This window comes from Clarias gariepinus, chromosome 9 (genome assembly GCF_024256425.1).
Source record: "Clarias gariepinus isolate MV-2021 ecotype Netherlands chromosome 9, CGAR_prim_01v2, whole genome shotgun sequence".
In the NCBI taxonomy this organism is placed as follows: domain Eukaryota; kingdom Metazoa; phylum Chordata; class Actinopteri; order Siluriformes; family Clariidae; genus Clarias; species Clarias gariepinus.
The window spans coordinates 27,838,056-27,862,792 of record NC_071108.1 but is presented as its reverse complement, the minus strand read 5'-3'; the positions used below and the strand labels follow the sequence as shown (position 1 = coordinate 27,862,792).

At 36.9% G+C, this 24,737-nt stretch overlaps 1 protein-coding gene across 1 annotated transcript; it reads right to left on the bottom strand.

The window, feature by feature from the left end:
- Nucleotides 1–1,892: 1,892 nt before the first annotated feature.
- Nucleotides 1,893–23,982, bottom strand: clcn6 (chloride channel 6). The gene is made up of 23 exons (XM_053504498.1): nt 23,842–23,982; nt 22,093–22,152; nt 21,951–22,016; nt 21,750–21,815; nt 21,064–21,130; nt 20,849–20,955; nt 20,449–20,575; nt 20,234–20,301; nt 19,274–19,332; nt 19,066–19,198; nt 18,792–18,905; nt 18,081–18,247; nt 17,834–17,957; nt 17,469–17,598; nt 16,950–17,103; nt 14,988–15,144; nt 14,729–14,835; nt 14,328–14,514; nt 12,620–12,777; nt 9,660–9,816; nt 9,056–9,163; nt 8,653–8,778; nt 1,893–5,298 (listed from the first exon to the last, which is right to left on the bottom strand). The coding sequence occupies exons 1-23, from the start codon at nt 23,923–23,925 to the stop codon at nt 5,218–5,220; spliced, it is 2,607 nt and encodes an 868-aa protein (XP_053360473.1). The 5' UTR covers nt 23,926–23,982; the 3' UTR covers nt 1,893–5,217.
- Between the last annotated feature and the right edge of the window lie 755 nt (nt 23,983–24,737).

The following is a 24,737-nucleotide window of genomic DNA, read 5'->3' as shown; positions in this document are numbered from 1 at the left end:
GGCAAGAGCCGACTCTTCCTAAACCCTGGTTAATCCATAAATGAGCTAATGAATGGAACAAATTGAGTCTGACTGTTGTTTGGAACACACCTACTTACCTGTTACCACAACCTACAGTAGCTGGCTAGCTAAGCTAAACTGCTAAGGTGGCTAGCGTTAATTTATATAGTAATGTTACTTTGCATTTGATTGAATTCGATCCACACTACAAATTTTCCTGTCAACTCCATTTCTTGTGGTAAGTTAATGGACACTATTAAACTACATCCATTTAGTCATCACGCAATGTGGCCATGCCCCTGAATATCTACACTACCGTTCAAAAGATATAGAACACTTTCTAACTCCATAATAGTTCCTGATTTTTATTTCTTTCTACAATGTAAAGGAATGCTGAAGGCGTCCAAAAAATGCATTAATTTCCTTTGAACAGTTAATGGTGAGATGTTTCTGCTACTTCTGCTCTGTAAAGACTTCATAACGCCTCTAATCTGTGGTGCTGTTAATTGGTCATTTTTCAGGCTGATAACTTTAAATGAACTTCTTGTCTGTGGCAGAGGTAGGTTTTGGTCTCGCCCTCCTGGGATGGCCTTCATGAAAGCCAGTTTCATTATGGTGCTTAACGGATTTTGCAAATGCACTTGACAATACTGTTCTTGCAAGAACTATTACAGAAAGGCTGACCTCTGTGTCTTACAATAACAACTAACTGTTGTTTTTTTTGTCGTTATGTAATTACCTAATCTCATATGTGTTACTTTATAGTTTTGAAATCCCCAGTATTGTTGCAGAATGTAGAAAATAAATAACTAAACAAAAAAAAAAAAAGAAATTTGCAAGTGTTCTAAAACATTTGAATGGGAGTGTATGTCTTAATGCAATTTTAGCTGATGAGTTACATTAATTCACCTTATAAAGTAAACTACGGTGGCCCTGAAGCGCAAAACAAATTAACAAAACTGAAAACAAAATAACAAAACCCAAAACAAAATAACAAATTCAAAATCAAATAAACAAATCCGAAAACAAAATAACAAAATCAAAAACAAAACAACAAAACTCCCCCCCTTTAAAAAGAAAAATAGTTTTGGGTTTTGTTATTTGGTTTTTAATTTGTTTTCCGTTTTGTTAATTTGCATTGCACTTCTCGGCCAGTCAGATATTAGTTATTTTGTTTTCCGTTTTGTAAATTTGGTTTTGAATTTGTTATTTTGTTTTGGGTTTTGTTATTTTGTTTTCAGTTTTGTTAATTTGTTTTGCACTTCACGGCCACCGTAGTAAACCTAGCTAAGGAGACCAAAACATCATTTTTGTACCAGACTGCAAACATGCTTATCTGTTGTGTTTTTTTGACATAGGGGTCTGTGGGGATTGGCTCACTTTTGTGGCCTCCTAGTGGTCATTCAAGGAATTCAAAGAACTGCAGGTTTTGTCACTTTATGAATTCCAAAGGAAAATTGTATAATTGGGCTTATGCTTTAGATCAGTTAAGATACAGACATATTTACTAGTTAATTCAAGAACATACTGGCAATAGTGTTTGCTGTAATGTGTAAAACTGCTGGCTAGTTTGTTGCTAATAAGACACAAGCACAAAGGCATGGCATGTCATTGTAGTTCAATAATACATTGTCAAAAGTGCTCACCATTATGAGACCTATACATTTAATTCCAAAGATCCGATCTCTTCACACCAAATTTGTGTTCACTATAGGACTTTAAGAGTAGCAGTTTTGAACAGTATTATACATCCATCTACTATTCTGTAACTGGCTGGCTATCGATTACTTAAATGGATGAAATGCATCAACCATCAGATTACCGCAGACATTTATTAAACATTAAAATGACATGCAATCACCGGTGAGTCTTCATTCAGGAGTTTGCACTAATGTTTATTATAAGTCAGGTAAAGGCACAGGACTTCGCATCACTCTCAATGCGTTTCAGTTACAGAGAAATCAAGGCAGGACAACTGGAACATAAAATCATATCAACCAACTGAAGCAAAATCACATATCCTCCTTCAGGAGGAACTGGTCAAAAGGTCAGTGAGCTGACTCATCAATTACTGTATTTTCCACATAAAATGTACCTTGGTTATATACTGTAGTACTGTGCAAGTTTTGAGCCATACCCAATTGCTTTATATTAAAATGATTTCAATTAGGTAGATAAAATGTTTATGTTTTACATCAAAAGGTTAAAAAGATAATTCTCACCGGTTCATGCTTTAAGTTAGACTTTTTCTTATTCTTATATGATTCATAGCTCTGTGTGGCTTAACAAACAAAAAGAGTCCTCTGAAACTGGTCAGGGACTGGACTGAAAATAAAAGCCAAAAAGTCCTTCGGGAAGCCTGGAGGATTATTCCTCAAGACTAAGACGAAAATTCCTAAAATAAAAACAACAACAATATTGATAAATAATAATAAAGTGCAGCTCTTTGGAAATAAAATGTGAAGAAATGAGGTGTGGCTGGAGACTTGTGCACAGTACTGTAGATATGCTTTTATTTCTAATGGTTAGGGCCAGGGATTCATTACTACATTACTAATGTTTGGACATATGAACTTGATGCAGTTCTGCGTAGGTCTGTGCAGGTTTATTTAGTTCTGTGTATTCTCTTGTAAATCTGTGTTGTTTTATGTAGCACAATGGTCCGGGAGGAAACGTTCTGTATATTGTACCAGGTGCATATGGTCGAAATGACAGCAACACCACTGGACTTGACTCATTTAAGAGACAGAGGACTCCATGGGTTCAGAAATTTGCTTGCGAATCTCAGAAATAGATTAGCTGTAGCTGACTAAAATGCAGAAAGAAATATAAATACTGAAACTTTATATGTATAAACCAAATAAACAAACCCTAAATCATTTAATATTGGAAATGTTAACAGGACACACTGGCTAACATTTTGTTTTGAACAATTTTACAAATAACACAAACAAATTGAAATCCAGTGTGTAATGGAATAAGAAGGAAAGGAAAAATTATAGTCAACATGCTTATGTTAGTACATGATAAAAGTTTGGTAACAAAAGAATTGCAGGAAAGGTCCTTTAACAACTTTTACAGTGTACTTGGTTTACATTATCTGCTTCAGGAAAATACAACATTTGAAACATAATCAATGGAATAATGCATTAAAAAGCAGGGATTGCACTTTTTCAATCTGTAGCTTTTCACATACTCACATTGCCAATAATACTGATTGGTTTGATCCATATTCAAGCATTAAAAAAAAAAAATCATTAAGCAAGGATATTTCACAGAACCTTCATCTTAAATACAGAATGTAATAATAAAAACAATGCTGATAAAAAAAAAAAGAAATGCTTAGTGTAGTTCCACTTCACTATGTACATCACAACATCATGAATGTGAATAAATGATGATATGCCTAAGCAGCTTTTCCATTTTTATCACAGTATTAGACATATCATTAGTAACCTGTCCTTTAGTGGTGGTTTGATCAGTTTAGAAATACAGGCACACCCTGAGCAAGTGTTTATTTGCCACCATTTAATTATTTGTTTCTTTTGTAAGAAGTGTAAGGGTTACCAGAACAAAAATTTGTCCAAAAATTCCTTCCAGTATGATGACAAATTCTATTCAAAATTGGAAATCTTAGCATCCAGTTCCTCGAGGAATGCTTAGATTTAAGCTGTTCCCTCCAAGTGTTTAGAAAATGTCTTATAATTTCTTGCTACAAGTTTAAATGGAAAGATTCACCTAGGAAGAATTACTTCAGTGTTTTTCAATCTAATCAATAGAGATGAAATGGATAGAATAATGGAGAGAAAAGAGCAAATTATAATAGAAGTCGAAGAACAGTTGTTCGGGCAAACACTTCTTTATTTTACAATGGGGATGATTTTATCAAAGAAAACTATTCAAAAATATGCCTTGCTAATGCTTAGGTTGCTCAAGGAGTTTAAAAAGATGTTGTTTAAACTCCTGCTCACAACTGAACAAACTTAAAATAAAATAAAATAAAATAAATACATTTAAAAAAATCTGTCTGCATATGTGAGCTCACAAATGACTGGCTAGTAATTGGCAAATAGGGCTCTGACACGCATGCAGTGACCTTGCCAGAAGCTTTGAATCTTAAATTTAGTTAAAAGAAATTTCACTTATGGATGAAAAAGAGCAAGCCAAATAACCTAATAACATAATAAGTCATGACATTGTGGTATGCTATAATAAAGATTTTATAAGCATAAACATGAAAATGTGATGCCAAAAATTACAGTCAGTTATTACGGCTTTATAATGTATGTTGGCTTGGATAGTGTCATAACTTTACATAAAAACCTCTTGATTTTGACAACTAGTCAAAACCTAGTCCCCTGACTTTTCTCCTTCTACATTTTAGAAGGTATGCCCGAAGGTTTGCAATGTTTTTGCCTTGCGTTCCGTACCGCCCTCGTGACAGCTTATGCTTGATGGAGTAAGCCATGGAGTAAGTGTTTATTTAGGTGTGGGTCAGTTTTCATGATGTGATCACGTAGTGCTAGGAAAAGCGTGGCCCCATCAGCTGTGGTAAAATTGTTCTCGGATGGCCATCTTAACTTAAAATTTGTATTATTTTATGGTTGTAATCTTAAAAATGAGATTAAGCTGAAAAACACTGGAGTATTCGTTTACTACTTAAAAACCATTTTAACAATCTACTAGAGAAACCGCCCTTCTTGCGAGATGAGGTGTTTAACATCTGAAAATGAACATTTATCAATGAGTTAAATCGTAAACAGGTTTATCGAAATTTACTGCAATGATCTGATACGGTATATTGTAATAATGCCATACTTTCAGTAACCTTTCCTTCTGACTTTGTTTCTGACATACCATTCTTTCTGAACTTCACCTTTAGTGCAAGAACATATTAACACAAACACAAAAAAATGTCAAAAACTGAAACAGAAATACAAAAACATATGTCAAAAAAAGTGCGACACTGCGGTCCATAAAGCAAGGCGAAAGTTCTGTTCACGTCTCACAAGAGAATGTGGATAAGGTTTCAGCATGAGTTTGCGTTCAGTTAGCATGATAAATGCTGCCCGTGTGTGTGTTTCTGCGTCAGTCAGTACGAACATGCTTTACCATGTTACGGTGGTCCAGGAAGTAGCCGGAAATGGCTTAACAGTGAGAGATACAGCTGGGACTGTCTGCGCAGGAGCCGATAACAGATGATGCGAATGCTTCCTTTCAGATGGTGATGGAATGCTGTCTGAGCTTAGCCATTAAGAACTCATGGGTCAAGTTATGTCTTGTGATTATGCCTACAATCTGAAAAAGAAACAAAAAAAACATAAATGCAGACTATTCATTTGTATGTTTGTAAACATGAGAACAAAATGATAATCTGACACACATGCATTTTAATAGGAACACCTGTACAACTGCTTATTCATAAATATCCAAGCACCCAATCATGTGGCAGCGGTGCAATGCATAAATTATGCAAATCCAGGTCAAGTGCTTCAGCTTCAGTTAATGTTCACATTAAACAGCAGGAAAAGAAACCATGTGATCTTAATGACTTCCATAGTACTATTCTTGTCAAAGTCAAAGAGTGAAAAAAACCCAGCAAATGACACCTTATTAATAAGAGAGGTCAGGGGACAACGGCTAGACTGGTTGGAGCTGACTGGAAGGTTAGAGTAACTCCTATTATATAACCCGTCTTCACAAAAATAAAATAATCTTAGAATACTTTTGTCATTCAACACTCAAGCGAACGGGCTACAAAAGCAGAAGGCCACATCCGGTACAACTTTTCTCAGCTAAGAACATAAATCTGAGAATACACTGGGCTTAGGCTGACTTAACCCTTTAATCTTGAGCAGGACAGATCCCGGCAACACACTCTCGGTCAATGACCACTTAAAAAAAAAATTTGATTTTTTAAAATGGAATTCCTATCGGTGTGTGTCGACCGGAAACGCTTTAGATGTCAAGCTATTTGTCTGAGTTCTTACATGAGTTATACATCATGTATAACAAAAGTTATTTTAAAATGGGTCATTTTGGGTAACCTGTAAAAATATAGAACTTACAAAATGCTCATATTACTATTTTGGGTCACAGAAAAATGACAATACGGTGAAACCTCAATTTGCGAGTGTTCCGCAGGACAAACAGAGATTTTTAATAAATTTTGACTTGGAAAACGAACAAGTCTTCGTTTACGAGTACCAACTATCATGTTTCACGCATGCGCTTCTTGTTTTGATGCTGAGTGATCACAACTAAGCCAATGTTTTTTCTCTCTCTTGCGCTGTGGAATTGTGGATAATCATCTCCCCTGCTGGGTCTTAGTGCGCGACTCTCACTGGTAGAATTAACATCCATGCACGCTTGTACGGTTTACTATAACACTGTGAGCACGTGTGTGGGCGTAAAACATATTTTATTTTGTGTCTCTGTATGTGTGTGTGTGTGTGTGTGTGTGTGTGTACAGCGCACGCGTAAAGCAAAAGCAAGTTTCACTAGAGACATTAAAGATTCATTTTCTCTCCCGGCTCAAGGCTTAGCCTGCTCTTGTGTCTGTGAGCGTGCATCATTGGACACCGTGCATTTTTTTTAAAAAGGTAAAGTGCAGGTTAATCTGTTTTTTTTTTACTTTATATTTTGTTAATTATATTTATGTATTAATTTTTTTGGCCTGTGAAATTAATAATTTGAGTTTCCATCATTTCTTATGGGACAATTAAATTTGGTTTATGGTTTATGAGTGTTTTGGAATACGAGCCTGCAAATACAATAATCCCTTACTGCTTCAACAGAATTTAAGAAGGTAAATTGCAGCTTGGCGCTGCTAATCATCAGCCCTTAATTAACCATTAATTGATCATCAGCAGTTGTGCAGACCTCTATTAAAGCAGAGGTTTCAGCAGTTCACTGGTCTGGAACATTCAGGTGTGTGTTAACACAATGTCAAGAGGGAACGAAAAAGGTCTTAGAGAAGCAATTGGTGCTGCACATCAATGTGGAAAATTTTATAAAACCATTTACTAACAATTTGGAGTTCAACATTCTGCAATGAGAAAGATTATTCACAACTGGAAAGCATTAAAGACAGTTGTCTTCCTGGAGTGGACGCTGCTGGACATTCACTGCAAGGTCAGACAGTGCAATGCTCAGAGAAATACAAACAATCCAGAGTAACATCCTCTACATGCCTCATTGAGCATATTAAATGTTAAAGTCCATGACAGCACAACTAGAAGAAGACTGAACGTGTATGGTTTGCTGGAAGGGCTGCCATGAGAATCCTCTTCTTTCTAAATAGAAGTTCGAAGCACAAGTAAGAACACTGTCCTGGAACACTATCCTATGGACAGATGTGACTAAAGAGTTGTTTGACTGATGTTCAGTACCATGTTTGGCGAAAACCAAACAGCATTTCAGGAGAAACACCTCATACTCAGTGACAAGGACAGTGGTGGAGGGGTGAGGACCTGGGCTTGTTTTTGCAGCCACAGGACCTGAGCACATTTCAGTCATTGAGACATTCATGACATCCATCTGTATATCAGAGTTTGGAGGCAAACTGTCTGACAGCTAAAACTTGGCCAAAATTGGGTCATGCAACAGAACAATAATTCAAAGCACATCAGTAAATCTACATCAAAATGGCAGAAAAATAAAAAAAGAATCAAGGTTTTGGTCCAGAGCTCAACCCAAATAAAATGCTGAGGCAGTGTCTTAGCTGTGCACAAGCAAATGCCCAAAAACCTCAATGAACTGAAGCAATGTTCTAAAAAAAGAATGGACCAAAATGATGTTTTGAGTCCATTAAGACTGATAACGTCATACAGGAAATTATTACTTCAAGTCATTGCTGCTAAAGGTGGAATCATACAGTACAGTATTACCTGTATGATTTTTGTTGCTTTTTGGTTTTAATTTTTTGTTTACCTCAGTCTAGCATGTGTCTTCAACCTATCTCTGTCAGGTCTCACAGACCAAGATGCTTTTACTCACACAGCAGAGGCAGATCTCCCAGAAACCTCATCTACCCTCCAGTACTGTCACATTGCCCTGCACTGGTGGTAGGTGGGCTCTGGAACTGCCAATCTGCTCTGAAGAAAGCAGATTTTATCTCTGCCCTGGCTACCCATTACTCTTTTGACTTTCTAGCACTAACTGAGACTAGATAGACTTGGATATCTCCTCAGAACTCAGCTACACCGGCTGCCCTATCCTCTGCCTATGTATTCTCTCACTCCACGAGAAACTGGCAGAGGTGGTGGTACGGGTCTCCTGTTGTCCAAGAGATGAGGGAGCACTAACTTTAACATTTGACTGTATATATCCGTTAGAACAGAACTGCAAAAAAAAAAAAAAACATCTACAGTACTGTAAAATGCTGTGGTTTAGAGAGTTAAACGGTAGAATTAAAGATAAAAAAGACCAGGCAATGTTTGTCCAATCTTTATCCATCCAGTTCATGTACTGTACCACTCCAACATTGATTACTGCATGAATGCACAAAAAAAAACAAAAAAACAGCAAAACAAAACACCAGGATACTGAAACTGCTTTATATTCACACACCCTTAAAACCTTGTATATACAGGTACATACCACACTTTATATTTATGTTAAATACAATAGTTAGTGCTTGGAGTTATGTACCTCTCCTACTGCATTGACCACAGGCAGGTGCCGGAGCCCCATGGTCCTGAACAAGTTAAAGACCTGAGAGACGTGCGTGTTTGGAGAGACCGTGTACGGACATGGGTTCATGTATGGAGTCACATCCTGCAGTAGAAGAGAGACAAGCATGAGCAACCTACAAGAAAAGAGCTTGCGTGGAATTAATTAGGCTAATTAGTTCTCAGAGTTTAAGGGACATACTACAATGAAAGCAAACCCACTTCAGTGAAAAGGTACTCAAAAACTAATTTATAACTAATTAGTTACCAATCACCATTGGCCAAAACTTGTGCATCCCCTTTTCGCTCTCTATTCCTGCTCTTCATCTCTGATCCTCCTTTGAGTTTATTAAAGGCGACACCTTTTCCAAAAAAAGTCTTACCACTATCATACGTGGGTTTAGGAGGGCGAGGTCAAGATCGTGAATATCAGGGAATCGTGGATAATCCTCCGTCATCTCTGCATAGGAGAGCCGTGGTTGAGATGCACTCTGGAGGAAAAAAATTAAAATGTTAAAAAAAAAAAAAAAAAAAAAAAAAAGAGTTAGCGTTAGAGAGGGAGGGGAGTAAATCACAAGCTTTGTGGCCTGGAGTCAAGTGTACAGTATGTAAATCATCAGGTTTGTGCAAGCGGGACATCGGGAGAGGTCGAAATTCAAATTCCAGGAGTCTAAGCTGACTCAGCTTTTGTTTTTAAATGGAATACACTCTCTCCCCTGTCAATCACAGCACTGCACAACATAATTATAAAACAATAATAATAATATAATATAATAATATAATAATAATAATATAATAAAACAATTTTTATGTATACAGAATAGAGCAATTTTAATTGTAATTATGTAATTATGATTGCAATTATGGAGGAAATGATGTTTGTGCTTATAGTTAAGACTGAAACTCTCTGCTGATGTTGAGAATATGCTAAAAAATATGTAATTATAAAGAATATGATGGACATTGTGATGAGATGTAAACACTCACCGACTGGCTTTCAGCATAACACACTCCACGGATGAGCAGGTTAACAAGCTGCGAGCGCAAGATGAGGCCATGAAAGGTGAGTGGGCGGAACCTCTCCTCCATACTCCACTCCTCACTTGGGGATTGATCCGGGTATAGACTTGGGTATGGGGCGTGTCTGAGCAAGACAACACAGATATCTTAGCTAAAGTACTGCATGGGTTTTACTGTACTGTATACTGCATTCTGTCATTTTCCAGTATAAAAAAATAACAATAGTTAAACACTGACATCATGCTCACACTCTCTGTGTACGGTTGAAAACCCATCACAAACTATTTTATGATTTATAACAGCAAACAGAAACCATCACTGTTTTACCATTATGAGTTCAAATGAGGTTTTTCTGCTATTTACAGATGCGAGCTTGCTGCAGGAGGCAGACAATATGAATGTCAAACTAGCAGTACGTGAAAGCTGGGTTGCAGACCCTGAAGGCAGAGCACTATTTAACGAGCCGTAACAAACTGCACACTCTAGTGAAACATTATGCCTCTACTAGACTTTGCTTCTAGAATTTGCAGACTTTCAGATCAAGCCCTTGCACCAGCAAATGCCTTCATACATCAAGGACAGGTACTCATGTTCTTCAGGTCTTATATGAAATGACTTTGGACGTTTACCACTTATGTGAAACACTTGTTAGCTTCGCAACACTTCCTACTGAGCAGACTCACAGATTATTTGCCTCTTGCTGATTTCACTCTCTAGCTTAAAGACTGAACTCCTAGAAATAACGCATTTCTTTTCCAAAACCACCTGCCATGAGGGTTTGTTTTGCTTCTAATCATGTTAACTCCTTTTTAGGGCTTTGTGAGGAGGATTATTTTAATCATAATAACTACAGATAGATAAAATGGTTGGGGCAGTATATTGATAATATCTGGTGGTCTAGTATCTATATTTCTGTAAAATAGAATTGTAGTCTGGTGCATATGTTACCGCATACTGTACTACAATATATTGTTAATGTTTTCTGTATATCCATTTTGTTTTATTTAATTCACTTTGTTCTAGACAGTCTTCTCAATGACATTCTGGACATTAATGGACACTTATGGACACTGCACACCTGCACATTCATGCACATTTACATAATTCTATTTCTTTGCTCGTTGCACATAAGTCACTTTCAATAAAACACTTTCATGCATATTTCACTTTTATCATCTATGCTTTGAAAAAAATAAAACAGCCATCTGAAGCAAGACTTTTTATTTTTCGTAGAGGATCAGTTTAGTGTTTTCCCCTGATTCATCGCACTCACTCAATTCAGAAAAAGCTGTTAATTAGCTGCTTAGTTGCATCATGTATGCTGGGAGATGAGAAAACACTAAAATGTGCACGACAGGTGGTTCTCCAGGACCAGGGTTAGGAACCACTGTGCTAAATCACAAGGGCAGTGGTGGCCTTGGCCCAAGTTTATGACTCAGTGACTGGAATTGTAGAGCACTCGTAGTGTCGGATGAATTTTTTTAAATCAGCCCCTTTTAAAATCAGACGAAAAGAGAATTTTTTTTTCTTCTAAAAGACTGTATTTTTCTTTGTTTACTAAACATGTTTGAATTTCTGAGCATCCATACTTTTATGATAAAAAAAACCCATATTTCAGAATATGCTATTTCTCTCAAAGCTCAGACTGCAATATGCTACTTATCAGATACCTTAGAGTAGCTGGGTACAAACTGTTTCTTGTCAGATTATGCAATTTATTACCTCTGTACACACATATAAGGTGAATAATAAAAAAAAAATTATTAGAATGTTTATTCTCTATATCACATTTCACCTGCTATTATTTCCACACCATAATGCATATTTAGTTACCTTCTCTCTCTCCAAACGTTAGTCCACATATTTAATTCCATTTAAACAGATATCCTTGACTCTACAACTGCATTAGAATTAAAACTCAGCGTTGCTTTAATAATGAAACTGATACTTTTAGGCAGTGGGAAAAAGTCTTATATGAAGCATAAAAAATTTATAAAGACGTATCAATACTCAAATTTGTTGATCTAAATTTTTTTATAACCTTCAGCCTTTTCTTGAACTCTTAATGCCATTTTAAACCCACCAGAGACTCCATACTTTGCAGAAACCCATGTAACTTGCACATTTATTTTTGATAAAGTTAAAGCCATTAGATCTGGCATTCTTCCACCAGTGTTTGTATCTTCTGATTTCACTGATCAGATGATAGAAACAATTCTCTGACTTAGTCTGTGCATTCTCAGCAGTCCTACAGTATGTTTTAGAGAGAAAAAAAAAATGCACAAAAGAAAGAAAATAAAATCTACAAATATAATTTATATGTAACAAATAGAACTACTAACAAATTAAAATTTTTAATTTGTTGTGGATTTTTTTTTTTCTTCTATTATTGCATGGGAAATCTTTCTTTCTACCTTCTTATGCTATCACATCTTTCCTATTTTAGTGGTATAAACATTTCACTGCACATCATATTTTGTATAGTTGTTTAAGAGACCCAGCTTGTCTCTTTGGTACATAAATATTTAATTTCCTGATATTGTTAATCATGTATCTATTCAATCATTTAACAGGGACATTTATGCTTTGTTTATCTTATTTTAATTTAGTGTGTCCTACACCAATACATTTACCCTTAAAAGTGATTCTGTAAAACAACAAGTGCAATATTTCACAAGGTGTAGCAGACTGCAGAACTGACTTCATCTAGTTGGATTTATTCCCACAACACCTAGCCTGCATTCTTTACCATCTGCCTCACTATTCCACTATGGCAAAAACAGGGGAAGTAAGGGAAGATTTAGAGATTCAAGTACACTGTGCATACAATGTCTGGTACGAAGTGGCAGTAGAAGTAGTAAATTATTAAAATAAGGCTGCTTGATTTTACAGAAAGTGTGTCACAGTGTTACAGAAACACTGCTTACCTCCTGTCCAGCATCTGCTGCAGCATGTCCTGTCCTTCCTCAGCTAGTTCCACTCCCACCTGCTCATCACATACGTTACGCAGTTCACTGGAAGGGTACGATTTCATCGATTGGCACCTCCGTCTCTGCTCCCCTGCCCGTGTCAACACGCTCATTTTCTACACAGGGGGGGCAACATGATTTATTCCCATATATATTCATAAACCATATTTAATTCATGTGTTTATATTAAAGTGAGAATTGCCATATAGTTCAAACTATTTCGTAACATATCGACTTTTATAAACTGAAATGAAAAATACTGTCAATGCTTTGCATGTACTTGTGATTATCTTACTTGCTTTTATAGTCATTGGTTTATCTACAGCTTATGCTACAGTTTACAAAAATTACTCATTTGTTAATACCTTCTAATGTCCACTGTTTATATAATCCTCCTAAAGAAAAAAATAAATCCATACAAAAACAACAATCTCCATACAACCAATGTATGAAAAGAAGGTCACTTGCTCCATCATGTGGAGAAAAATGGCACTGTATGGATGCAACAGGTTCTTTAGAACTAATTAAAAATGTATTAAACCAATTATCATTATTAATAATATATTCCTGTGAATTTATTCAGACATAAAAAAATAATCATCATTTATCACTATTTTGCAACCTATTAATCTTTCTCTAGTTGCAAGTCTATATAAGTCTATATACCTGTCTATAAAAAAAAGGGAGAAATTATTGGGCTGCATCAACCACTCGCTTTCACTCACTCATCTTCTATACCGCTTTATCCTGTATTCAAGATCGCGGGTACCTGGGGCCTATACCAGGAGACTTGGGGCACGAGGCAGGGTACACCCTCGACAGAGTGCCAATCCATCGCAGGTCACACACACACTACAGGCAATTTGGGAACTAGCCTAACCTGCATATCTTTGGATTGTGAAAGAAAACCGAGCCGTGAATCGAGCCGTTTATCAAATTCTGGAAAGATAGTACTAACCCGGCAACTTTGTGGAAGAAAAAAAAAAATGCCTGGGGATATCTTTTTGAAGTTGCATGGAAAAAGAATCAACAGTAAAAACCATAGCATTTACACACACACATGCGCACACACAATGTGAAAAGAACTGTCGGGATTGGAGCTAAACACCTGTGAGCCCATAAGAAAACCACTTGTTAGTGAGACTAATCCCCAAAAAAAAAGCTTCAATGTGTTATGGAGCAAAAGACTGAACTTTGGATCAATGGAAAAATGTCATGTGGTTTGATGAGTTTCAGATTTCAGATTGACCCTATTCCAGAGTGTTGGATGCAGTGTTAGAAGGCGCATGAAGCTTTTGGTGTTATAATCTGGGGTTGTTTCAACTGGTAAGGTCTAGGCTCAGCAAGATTATGTAGCAATCAAATACAATAATTTTACACAAATGAACTCACCACTACATTGTGTGCTGTAATCAAAGTTAAAGGTGACCAAATTAAATCTGAGACACTTTACCATTTACTGAACTAAACTTAAAGAAAATAATCCATTTCTGTATTGTTGATAATTATACTAAAACAGCACTTCCTGTAGTTTTTTTTCATTACACGGCTGATGAAAAAATTACAATAAGCACATTTAAAGTATGATTTGAAGGACTTACTTGCACAATAAAAAACATAAATAAAAAGAAGACAAGCAATCTGTAATCATTACTTCGCTAAATACCTTAAATCTGATGTTGTTGCTGACGAGAATGTTCCCCTTCATGAACTCTTTTTCATTATCCCGGTTCTCTGTGACCACGGGGAAGGCGTGATACACGGTGGTCCTCAGGATGCTGACCAGAGACTGGATCCGTGTATGGGGATACACATAGGTCAGGTTAGGCTCCATGATGTCACTGGCGGTGAGTCTGAGAGTGGGAGTAAAAGTAATGAAAATAATTCTAGATCAAGGCTACACCTTTTGTCCATTTCATTTTCTGTATTGTTTCAAACAACCATTGTGCTTTCAAGTAAAATTGTCTAAAGAACAAATATGTTCGTACAGTACTAGACTACAGTACGTTTTTTGTGAAATAAATGGGAAAACATTAACAAAAACAATATAGAGAAACTTTATCTCACTTATCCATTTCTACTTCAGTCTCCCATTCCAGCAGCGGCACTCCTTTGAGATGAATATGAATATCATAAATTCCCCTATTAAACAAATCTCCTGTCCATTTAGCCACCTGAAAAAAACAAGATGAAATAGAATCTGCATGTCTTCGCTAAAGCACTACTAGATTTTTATTATTGTACTGTATTATTCTCTAAAATCTGACTCTGTCTATATGGTTAATGCCATGAGAAATAGTTTAACCATGTAAAGGTTTGTGCATACCATTAGTGTAATCATGATGGGAAGGCCGTATGTGATCTCATTGGTTGATTCGATGAGAATGACGGTCAGACTGATGGTCATGCGTACCACGCCTCCAAGAAAGGCAGCTGCCCCAATCAGAGCAAATGTCCCTGAGTATATTTGCATACCAAGATTCCTGACCCATAAAAGAGAAAATAGTCACTTCTAAAAGTACAAAAAGTTGGAACAAAGTAAAAAAATTGATGTGAAAGTGAAGAGCCACACCGAAAAATGCTTGCGAGTGAAATACATTTTTTATCTATATCTATCTTTAAAATATCTCAAGATGTACACAGCTAGTCATGGCTGTCCTAAAAGAAATACTGTAGAAGACTTCCCCTCAGGTCTATAGTATACACACACACAAAGATTGGACATTGAAACTGAAACGCCTGGTTTTAGGCCACAATGATTAATTAGTATGGTGTAGGGCCTCCATAGAAATTTTGAGCCATCCTTCTTGTGGAATAGTGGCCAGGTCACTATGTGATGCTGATGGAGGAAAACGTTTCCTGACTCGCTCCTCCAAAACACCCCAAAGTGGCTTAATAATATTTAGATCTGGTGACTGTGCAGGCCATGGGCGATGTTAAAAATGTTCATCAAACCACTCTGTATTAGTGCATCATCACCCTGATACATGGCACTGCCTTCAGGATACAATGTTTGACCCATTGGGTGCACATGGTCCTCCAGAATGGTTGGGTCGTGGCAGTGACGCGCCCATCTAGCATAAGTATAGGCCCTAGGGAATGGCATGATATTGCAGCGCAAACCATCACTGAGCCACTCCCAAGCTTCAAACTGAGCATGCAACAGTCTGGGTGGTTCTTTGGGGCTTCTTCACATCATAACTCTCCCGGATGTGGGAAAGACAGTGAAGGTGGACTCATCAGAGAACAAAACTTAATTGGCCAGTGTTTCAGTTTCATTGTCTAACCCCCTGTATGTGTGTGTGTATGTATTATTTATTTATACACTCTCTGGCCACTACTATTAGGACCTACTGCTACATAATAGCCCAATAGCACTAACTCTTCACCACACTCTTCACATATTGCTGGAAACGTGTTGTTTCCTTGAGCTGCCGCTCCATATTTAAATGACTGTCACATAATTGAGATATGTGTATGCACGTATTACAGATCCGCAACAAAGACGCTCTGTTGGATTCAGATCTGTTGACTATCGCCACTAAAGGACACTGAACCTGCCTGAGATAACACAGTGTATTATCACATTAAAAGCAGGCACTATAACCTGGGTAAAAGGTTGTAATAAAGATAGAATGATTACTAAGTATAGAGGGGTCTAAAGCATACCCAGACAACCTTTTCTTAAACCATTACACCAACACACACTTGTAGGTTGACAGAAGACACTGTATGCTAAAGCAGAAATCAAGATTTATCAGAGCATTTTTTCCAATTGATAAATCGGTCAGTTTTAGTGAGTCTGTGCCCACTGTTGTCTTAGATTCCTCTTATTGGCTGTCCAGATGTGGTCTCCTGCTGTTGTAGCCCATCCACCTAAACGTTTGGTGTGCTGCGCAAATAAGTGTCTTTATTTGAGTTACCCTTCTCCTCTGACCGCTCTCACCTACAAGGCAATTCCACCTACTGAAATTCCCCCGAAACTGAATGTTTTCCTTTGTTTTTCACACCATTATTTGCAAACAACAGAGTGTTGTGTGTGAAAATTCCAAGAGAACAGCAGTTTCTGAAACATTCAAACCAACCCGTCTGGCATCAGCTACTGTGAGACTGTGGGGGAGGTCACATTTTTCCCCTATTCTTGATGAATGATGTGAACATTAGCCTACTGCCCTTGACCTGTATCTGCATGATCTCATGCACCTGCACTGCTGCCACACACTTGGCTGGTTTTGTTCCTAATAAAACGTGTATGTTCCCAGAAAATCGGTTAATACCGTATACGTACATTTTGAGGATGTTGGCGACTAGACGTCCAAGAGAGGCTCCACAGAGTAATGAGGGGACAAAGAGTCCACTAGGGACAGAGACACCGTATGTCCAACAGCTCAGCAAGAAGTAGAGTACAAAGAACAGAGAGAGGGTGACTGGACTAAAGGTGGCTGGTGAAAGAAAGAGAGGTAAATAGACTGTAAGTGACACAATATATTTAAAAAAAAAAAAAAAAAAACGAATAACCAGACATTCTTAATTTCATATACATCATAGTCAGTTATGGGTTTCGATGCTAAACATATAGACAATAGTTCTACCTTTTATTTTATCAACTTACATTATTATCATCACCGCAGCAGGTACTATGAAGTTTACATGTGATTATGGGTTAATTGATAAGGAAGGCAAAACACCCGGGACGACGCGGCCTGACACGCAATTCCTTTGAACATTGCACTTATGTCACCACAGTTAATCTTTCTCGCTCAAGGCTAGACCGTGTGTGTGTGTGAACAGTCAATGTGTGTCTCACCATCTTGGTGGAACAGCTGATGTATTGCAGTCTCCTGAGGGTTGAAGAAAAGTGTGGCCATGTCATTGTAGGTCTTATTCGAGCAGAAGAACCGCCGTATTGTTGAGTTTACCTCATCACTTGCTGACATCTACAAGAGGAAGATAAGGTTAGGGTTGGGCAATATGACCTTAGGAAAGTCACAACTCCTAATACAAACTATATTATATATTAGTTTTATATACTGTATATACTATATATTATAGATTAGTTAAACTCTGTCATAATTTATCACGATATTCATAATACCTATATCACCATAACACCCAGCTCCAACAAAAGAAATAGATAATAAATGAAAACATGATTTCTTTGTATAATCTTACAATAACTGGAGCTGTTGTGTTGTTAGCTGCTACGGAGACTAAGTCCCTGCACTCTCCCAAGGTCATGGAGGACATAAAAATCACCACGGTAGTGACCAGACACACCAGTAGACTCTCCAGCACCCTAAACATGAAGAAAAAAAAAACATTACCAAAAAGATATACTGTTTCTTTTTATGAATTATTAATAACCGCTGAAACGGATATGACAAGCCAACCAACCAGCTTTATATATTAGTATGTGTACCTAATGAATTTGGCTTTGGGGTGGACGTTCTTCATGCGGTACTTGGCGAGTCGCTTGTTGATGCAGTTAAACATGGCGCCGAGCAGGCCCCCCACTAAGCCCATCAGCACGAAGAAGGCCAAGTCCACCGCTGTCCATAAATGACAATTCTTATCAACATCAGAACACTGCAGAGAGAAAACATCCACAAGAGGGGTTCTACTTAGACCAAATGTAAAAACTTAAAAGGAAAACTTTTTTTTTTTTTAATGGCTAGGCTTGTGAGGACTGAGTGGCGCAAAAGAAAAGTGTTTGCCTCAATGAGATCTTGAGGAAGATTGAACCTGAGTGCCTTCACAGGCCAAGTCCAAGAGGGCAAAACTGGCCATGATTTTAGGGAGCAATTGCAATCTTGAAATGAATTTTCTCCAATTGCATTACAGACCCAATAGCAATTTAAAAAGATGCATCTGACTTCACATGTTTCAGAGGAAGGAAACCGCTACCCTCCTGGATTGAATTAAGGATAATGAATAAAGAACAATCCAAAAGGACATCCAATGGTTCTTAAATGTGTAGGATTATTTTGATTATAGAATATCTTTTTCCCCAGAAATGTTTAGCCAAGGACTAGAATTAAACTCTAAAAATACTCAGTAGTCACTCTTTGTACGAAAATTAATGGACTTTAAAGGGAGCCATAACTAATTATCTTATTTAATCTACTCGTACCTTGAACTCTCCAAAGTTGAGCAGGCCAGGGAGCTGGAAGGAACCCCATTTACCATAGTTGATTCCGGAGCGAAAAAAGTTGAGAGTGAAGGTGGCCGACATGGAGCAGAACAGCTACACACAGATAAGGAGTTATTTATTTTTTATTCTGCTGTTTTTTTTGTTTTTTTTTATACAAGTTTGCCAATTCTTGCCTGTCCTATCATTAACACAAAACACCACTGTATACATTCTAGGGTTTGTGCCTCTCTTTTAATGTGTACTACTTCCTCACCACTTTCCATGTCAGCGCTTGGTTCCAAAAAGATGATCCTTCTTCCAGACTGAAGAGAGTACCTCCGATGGGAGCCCCGAACGCTGCAGCCACTCCGGCAGCTGCTCCTGCAGATACAAAATCCCTCTTATCCCTAAGAGTAAAATTAAATAAAAATTAATTAACACAGCAGTATTAGTCGATAGAAATTAAGGAAATAGTTTCTCACCTGTCGCTACGGAAGTAGGGAAACTGAAAGCGGATTTTCTTGAAGGTGATGCTCTGAAACTAAATTCAAGGGCATTTTTTGACACACATACACACACACAAAAAAAATCAATATCACATTTAAAAATCACGTTAACAGTGGCTCTGACAAAAGATCTGTGTTTAAGATTTATATTAATGAACTAGTTCTCTAACTAATACTTTTTAAAAAACTGTTGTAAGATGCACACTCCCCTTAAACAGATAACAATGTGTGTAATTGTTAATACGAGGGGCGTTATAAATAGGACTAATGATGAAATTTCTGTTGAATGAAACATTTTAAAGAAGTTGATGACAAACCCAGTTGATGAGCCCATAGCAGTTCCTGTAAACATTCAGCGTGTGCAACACACGATCCTTAAAAATCAACAGATAACTTGTGGAAGAGATACATCTGTCTGTGGGAACTGTACACATAATCATTCCTGAACACCACTTGCATGTTACAGGAACCCGGCTGGGAGTTACTTTCTTAAACACCCACCGTATATACTAGAGTACATACATTGTCCAGTGAAAAACTATTTATGTTGGGTTTAACAGCCCTCATGTGTTGAGGTTTTGTTTTTTAAAGGAGTCTCCAGTTTAAGGAAAATCTTCAGGACAGTGGTGTCTTGGTAACATGTCAAGCAGCAATTTTTATTTACTTCGAGAGACGGGTAAGGAAATAATTGGTTAAAGCTGCTGTAACATACCATAAGTGATATCGTGAACTTATTTCACACTGTTAAATGTTGTTCATTCCCAAGTTAAAATAAGCTGGGGCTTGAACCACAGACTTTCTGAACAGTAACTATTTCCTATTGCATGACCAAATGATATAATCAATGCTGACGTTAAGTATTAAAATCTATGATATTTAGACTGATGCTCTATAAGGTTTATTGGAATATATGTACAGTATATAAATTATATGTACCTGGGGGAGTCCAGCTCCTACAATGGCGCCACTGTGGATCATGGGTCCCTCTTTCCCCACAAACAAACCTGAAAGCAAAGACGGCTTACATTAACCCTGTATAATCAATCCACGTCAATCTATATACAGTAAATATATAAATCATTTATGAATGGGTAGGGATCTAGAAAAACTTTTCAACAATATAAATTACAGCTTTAGCTCCATCACACTACCTCCAGCTACAGCAAACAGAACCCCCATGGCTTTGCAGATGAAGGTGCGCAATCGCACGATTCCCGGAATCTTCACACCATTCAGATAACTTTTGATTTCTGGAATACCTGATCCAGCAGCCACAGGCTGAAAAAACACATTAATGTCGTTAAAAACAAACTATATCCATTTGGTTTTTCAACAAGTGGAACAAAGTATGAACACTGTACCATATGTTAAGAATAAGAAATACGATACTGATCTTTGGTGCATGATTAGATTACTCTTAATTATTTAATTCTGGCTCTAAGGTTATCATGGTGATGTCATACAGTTCCCAACATTTCCCAACCTCATGATGCCGACGTGGTGAGTAATATAATAAATTCTCATCGAACACATGTGTAATGGCGGTGTTACCTCGATCAGGACCATGACGCTGGCAATAAACACAAATGCCATATTGAATGCTAGCAGTTCAAGCAATGACAAAGCAAGGCAGCCATTTTCACTGCACTCCTCCACAGCTAAAAGATATGTTAAGGAAACTGCCTGGCCAAAAGCTAACAAGGACAGAAGAATCAAGACAGCATAAAAAAAAATAATACAGAATGTTAATTCAGTATAAAGGATACATTTTACCACCAGACTGAACTTCAGCTGCGTGAAAAGGTGCACGAAGAAATCGACAAAAATACCAATCTGAAAAAGACAGAAACCTTCATTTAAAACCATTTAAAGATTTATACTTTTATCACTGAACCTACTCTGACACACCTGGTTCTGTTTGACCTCATGATATTGGGCTCTAAAAAAACATTTACAATCTTATTAGAGTGCTTATTTAAGGGTGTGTATAATTCACAGCTTGTTCTGACCGAGCAATCTGATTGGATGAGAGACAGTAGCATCACTGAGACATATAATTATAAACATAACTCCATGTCCCAAGTGCTTTACAATCGTTAATTACTCACTGTTGCCCAAAGCTCATGTGCATGTAGGTTGGTATGTAGAGGGCAGCTACCTGACAAAACCTAAATCCGTCACAGATGCATTGTAGCAAAGAAAACACATCTGATAACATTATGTCATCTTAAACAACACTTTGTCTGTTAATGACATCAAACTGTCGGTTGCCACCTTAACAAGCAAATCATAATCTGTTGACAATAAATAATGTTTGTAAAGCTGTCGTGCAAAAGCAATATCAATAAAGAGGGAATGCTGTGGTGCTGGTTATCAGCGCAGTTGTGATGTGGCTGTCCAGCAGTACAGCATGACCTCAAGTATGAACTGCTTCATATATAATTTATCATACCAGGCCTGTAGATACTCCAATAGCAAACACCAACATCCACTTGACAGCTTCAAACTTTTTGGCTTTCTAAAAATGAACAAGCATGGGAGGGGAGAAGGCATTTTTTTTTTTTTTTTAAATCACACAAAAAATCAAACAACAACTCAAAAAAAAATTAATAACCAGAAAAACACCACATAGCAATCAGATATTAACAGGTACCTTATTGTCCATCCCCTCCAACACCTCCACATACGGTTCGTTAATACACCGGTCATAATCCAAACTCTGCAAATATAGGAAGCATTACATTTGTCTCCATTTAAAGGATAAATGAGCGGAGTAAAAAAATAAACAGTCTCACCTCGTAGTCTTTCCGTGGGAGTATTTCATCTTCGTCTTCCCTAGTTTCACCCAGAATTGTCTGGCAATGTAAATGTGAAACAGAGAACAAGATATAACCTCGTAATTGAACTTATCCCAAATGAATAAGTAGAATGCTTGCATAAAATAAACATTGTTAATTAACTAAGAAAATCTAACAGTTAGTGACATTAGAAATAGGAAAAAAGAGAGATTCTTTTGTATGGTGAAATCATACATCAACTCCAAAAATTATTAAATAATTCATTCATTCATTCATTCATACATCATCTGTACTGTTTATCTTGTACAGGGTTAGAGGAGCATGTGACCAGAAAACTTTGAAACAGAGTACACCCTGGACAGGGTGCCAATCCATCACAGGGCACACACACATAAATATAGTATAAGTAATTTGGAAAAACCTATTAACCTAATCTGCAATCTTTGGACTGTGAGTTAAAACCCATGGGGAGAGCATACAAACTCCACACACAGACCCAAATCGGGAATCCAACCCTTGACCCTGGAGAGCCGAGGTCACAGTGCTCATCACTTAATCTATTTTTAAAAAATGTATGCATGTTTGAATTTGAGGTGGTAAAATGCTGCCTTTCCTCTAAAATCCTACAGGTGGTGGTATGCTCTAAACTATTCACACTTTTTTTTGTGAAAAATTATTTGTGAAGTGTGTTTAGAATTGTAACAAAATCTAATAATAATAATAATAACAATAATAACAATAATAATAAGAATATTAACTCTGGATATTTATAAAATTATGACACTTATAGAATCGCAATAGAAATTAAATCTGCACCTAAATATTGTGATGAAATCGTATGTCCCTGCTATATGATTCCTATCCCAAGTTGATATAGTACTCGGCTTTGTATCAGGCTGCATCGCACCACTCTGGTGTAGATCATTCTCCAAGAACTGCATGCCAACATATGTTCTGATAGAAATTCACCCATACTGTATTCTGTAATGATCTTATCTAATTAATTAATATGTGAACCGTGACATCATACATGACATCATTTTTCACCCAGACCTTTAAAAAATGGCTTAAAATTAGAAAGTCAGGGTTTTTTTTTTTTTTTTTTTTTTTGGTGATACTGAGAAAATCCTCAGTCGTTTGGATGATAATCGTCAACCTCTTTTAAGTGAAAAAGCTATCATATTGTTGACTATGTTGACTGGTTCATATGTGAGGTAGTGCACATGTGTATGGAATGAGAAGTCATTTGGGATTCAGCCCTAAAACAGCTTGAGTTATTGATGTGGGCTAAAGTCAGAGAGCCAGATGGTCAGTTATTCCTAAACAAAGGACTCACCCTTCCACAACACAGAGTGACATTTCTATTTGTCCCCTAAACACTGGTTTAAACACAGAAACACTGCAGTTCTTTTTGATTACATTTACAGATTTGTTTATCCTGGTGTTATATCAGGTAGTAATTAACTGTCTAACTCTTAAACAAGCAGGTCTGAGAGCTGAGTAATAACATCATTTAAAAGTCAGACACCCTGATCACTTCTCTTGGCATCATTCCTGTTAGAGATAAAGAGCCATGATGTTGTTCCGTTGTGCAGAATGAAAACAGAGGGTGGAGCCTGGAGAGGAAGCTCTGCTAACTAGCACTGAGACAAACACACAAGCTGTGGACACATTTATAGACGCTAAAAAACGCACACACAAATAAACCGACATATTATTTCAGAATAAAGTGAACATGAAGCCTACCAGCTCTTCTGGTGTTCTGGTTTCCCCCTCTCTGCAGCAGCACTGACAGCACAAACAGCTCCCACAACACGCCATCTTCAGCATCACACACTGGTGGGCGTGCCATACGTATCACGTGGCATGCAGGGACGCCAAAAAGGGTTATTCAAGAGCCCTGTGTCTGCGCACAGTTTGCGCAAAAGTTCTTGAAATTCATATTTGCTGGTGAAATTACACATAATAAACCCAAACATTTTTTTTTGTCTAACTTATTTATGTACAAGTAAATTATGATGGGTACATACATGTTTTTAATTAATAAACAGTGATTAAAACCCAAAACCAAAGAGAAAAATATTTACATTAATAAATATCTTCTTTGAAATCAGTATATTCTTTAGCACATAACTTTATAACACAGAAACATCTGTTTGCTGTCAATGTACAGTGACAGAAAGGGGTCGTCCTTATTACTTATTGTTAATACAAATAGTCACATAAATAATAATCCTATTATTTTTAATATTATTATTAATCACTAATATTAGTGATTAATTATTATTATTATTAATATTATTAATTATATTTAATATTATTAATAAGCACATCCTCAGCTTTAACTAAATACATATTTTAATAAGGTTTATAAAATGAGTAAAAAATTATATAAATGAACAATAAATGATATAATTTTCAATTACAAATTGCATAAACACATACAGATATAATTTTAGGTCAGAGACACCAAATCAAAATAAATGCGTAAAAAAAATGATACTTTTTTCCATTAATGACCCAGAAGGCTGTTACGTGACTAGGGCTCATTATTATCTAAATAACATATTTACTAAACATCATAGAATTGGCTGTCCAGGCTTTCTGTGATCCTGTACATAGGATTAGCAGAATAGAAGAAT

Coding starts and splice junctions, on each gene's coding strand:
- clcn6 (XM_053504498.1), bottom strand. CDS start 23,925: ATGCTGAAGATGGCGTGTTGTGGGAGCTGTTTGTGCTGTCAGTGCTGC. Junction 20,956..21,063: donor GTTCAGTCTGGTGGTAAAAT/GTATCCTTTATA, acceptor CATATCTTTTAG/CTGTGGAGGAGTGCAGTGAA. Junction 8,779..9,055: donor TAAACCCACGTATGATAGTG/GTAAGACTTTTT, acceptor CTTCTACTGCAG/GATGTGACTCCATACATGAA.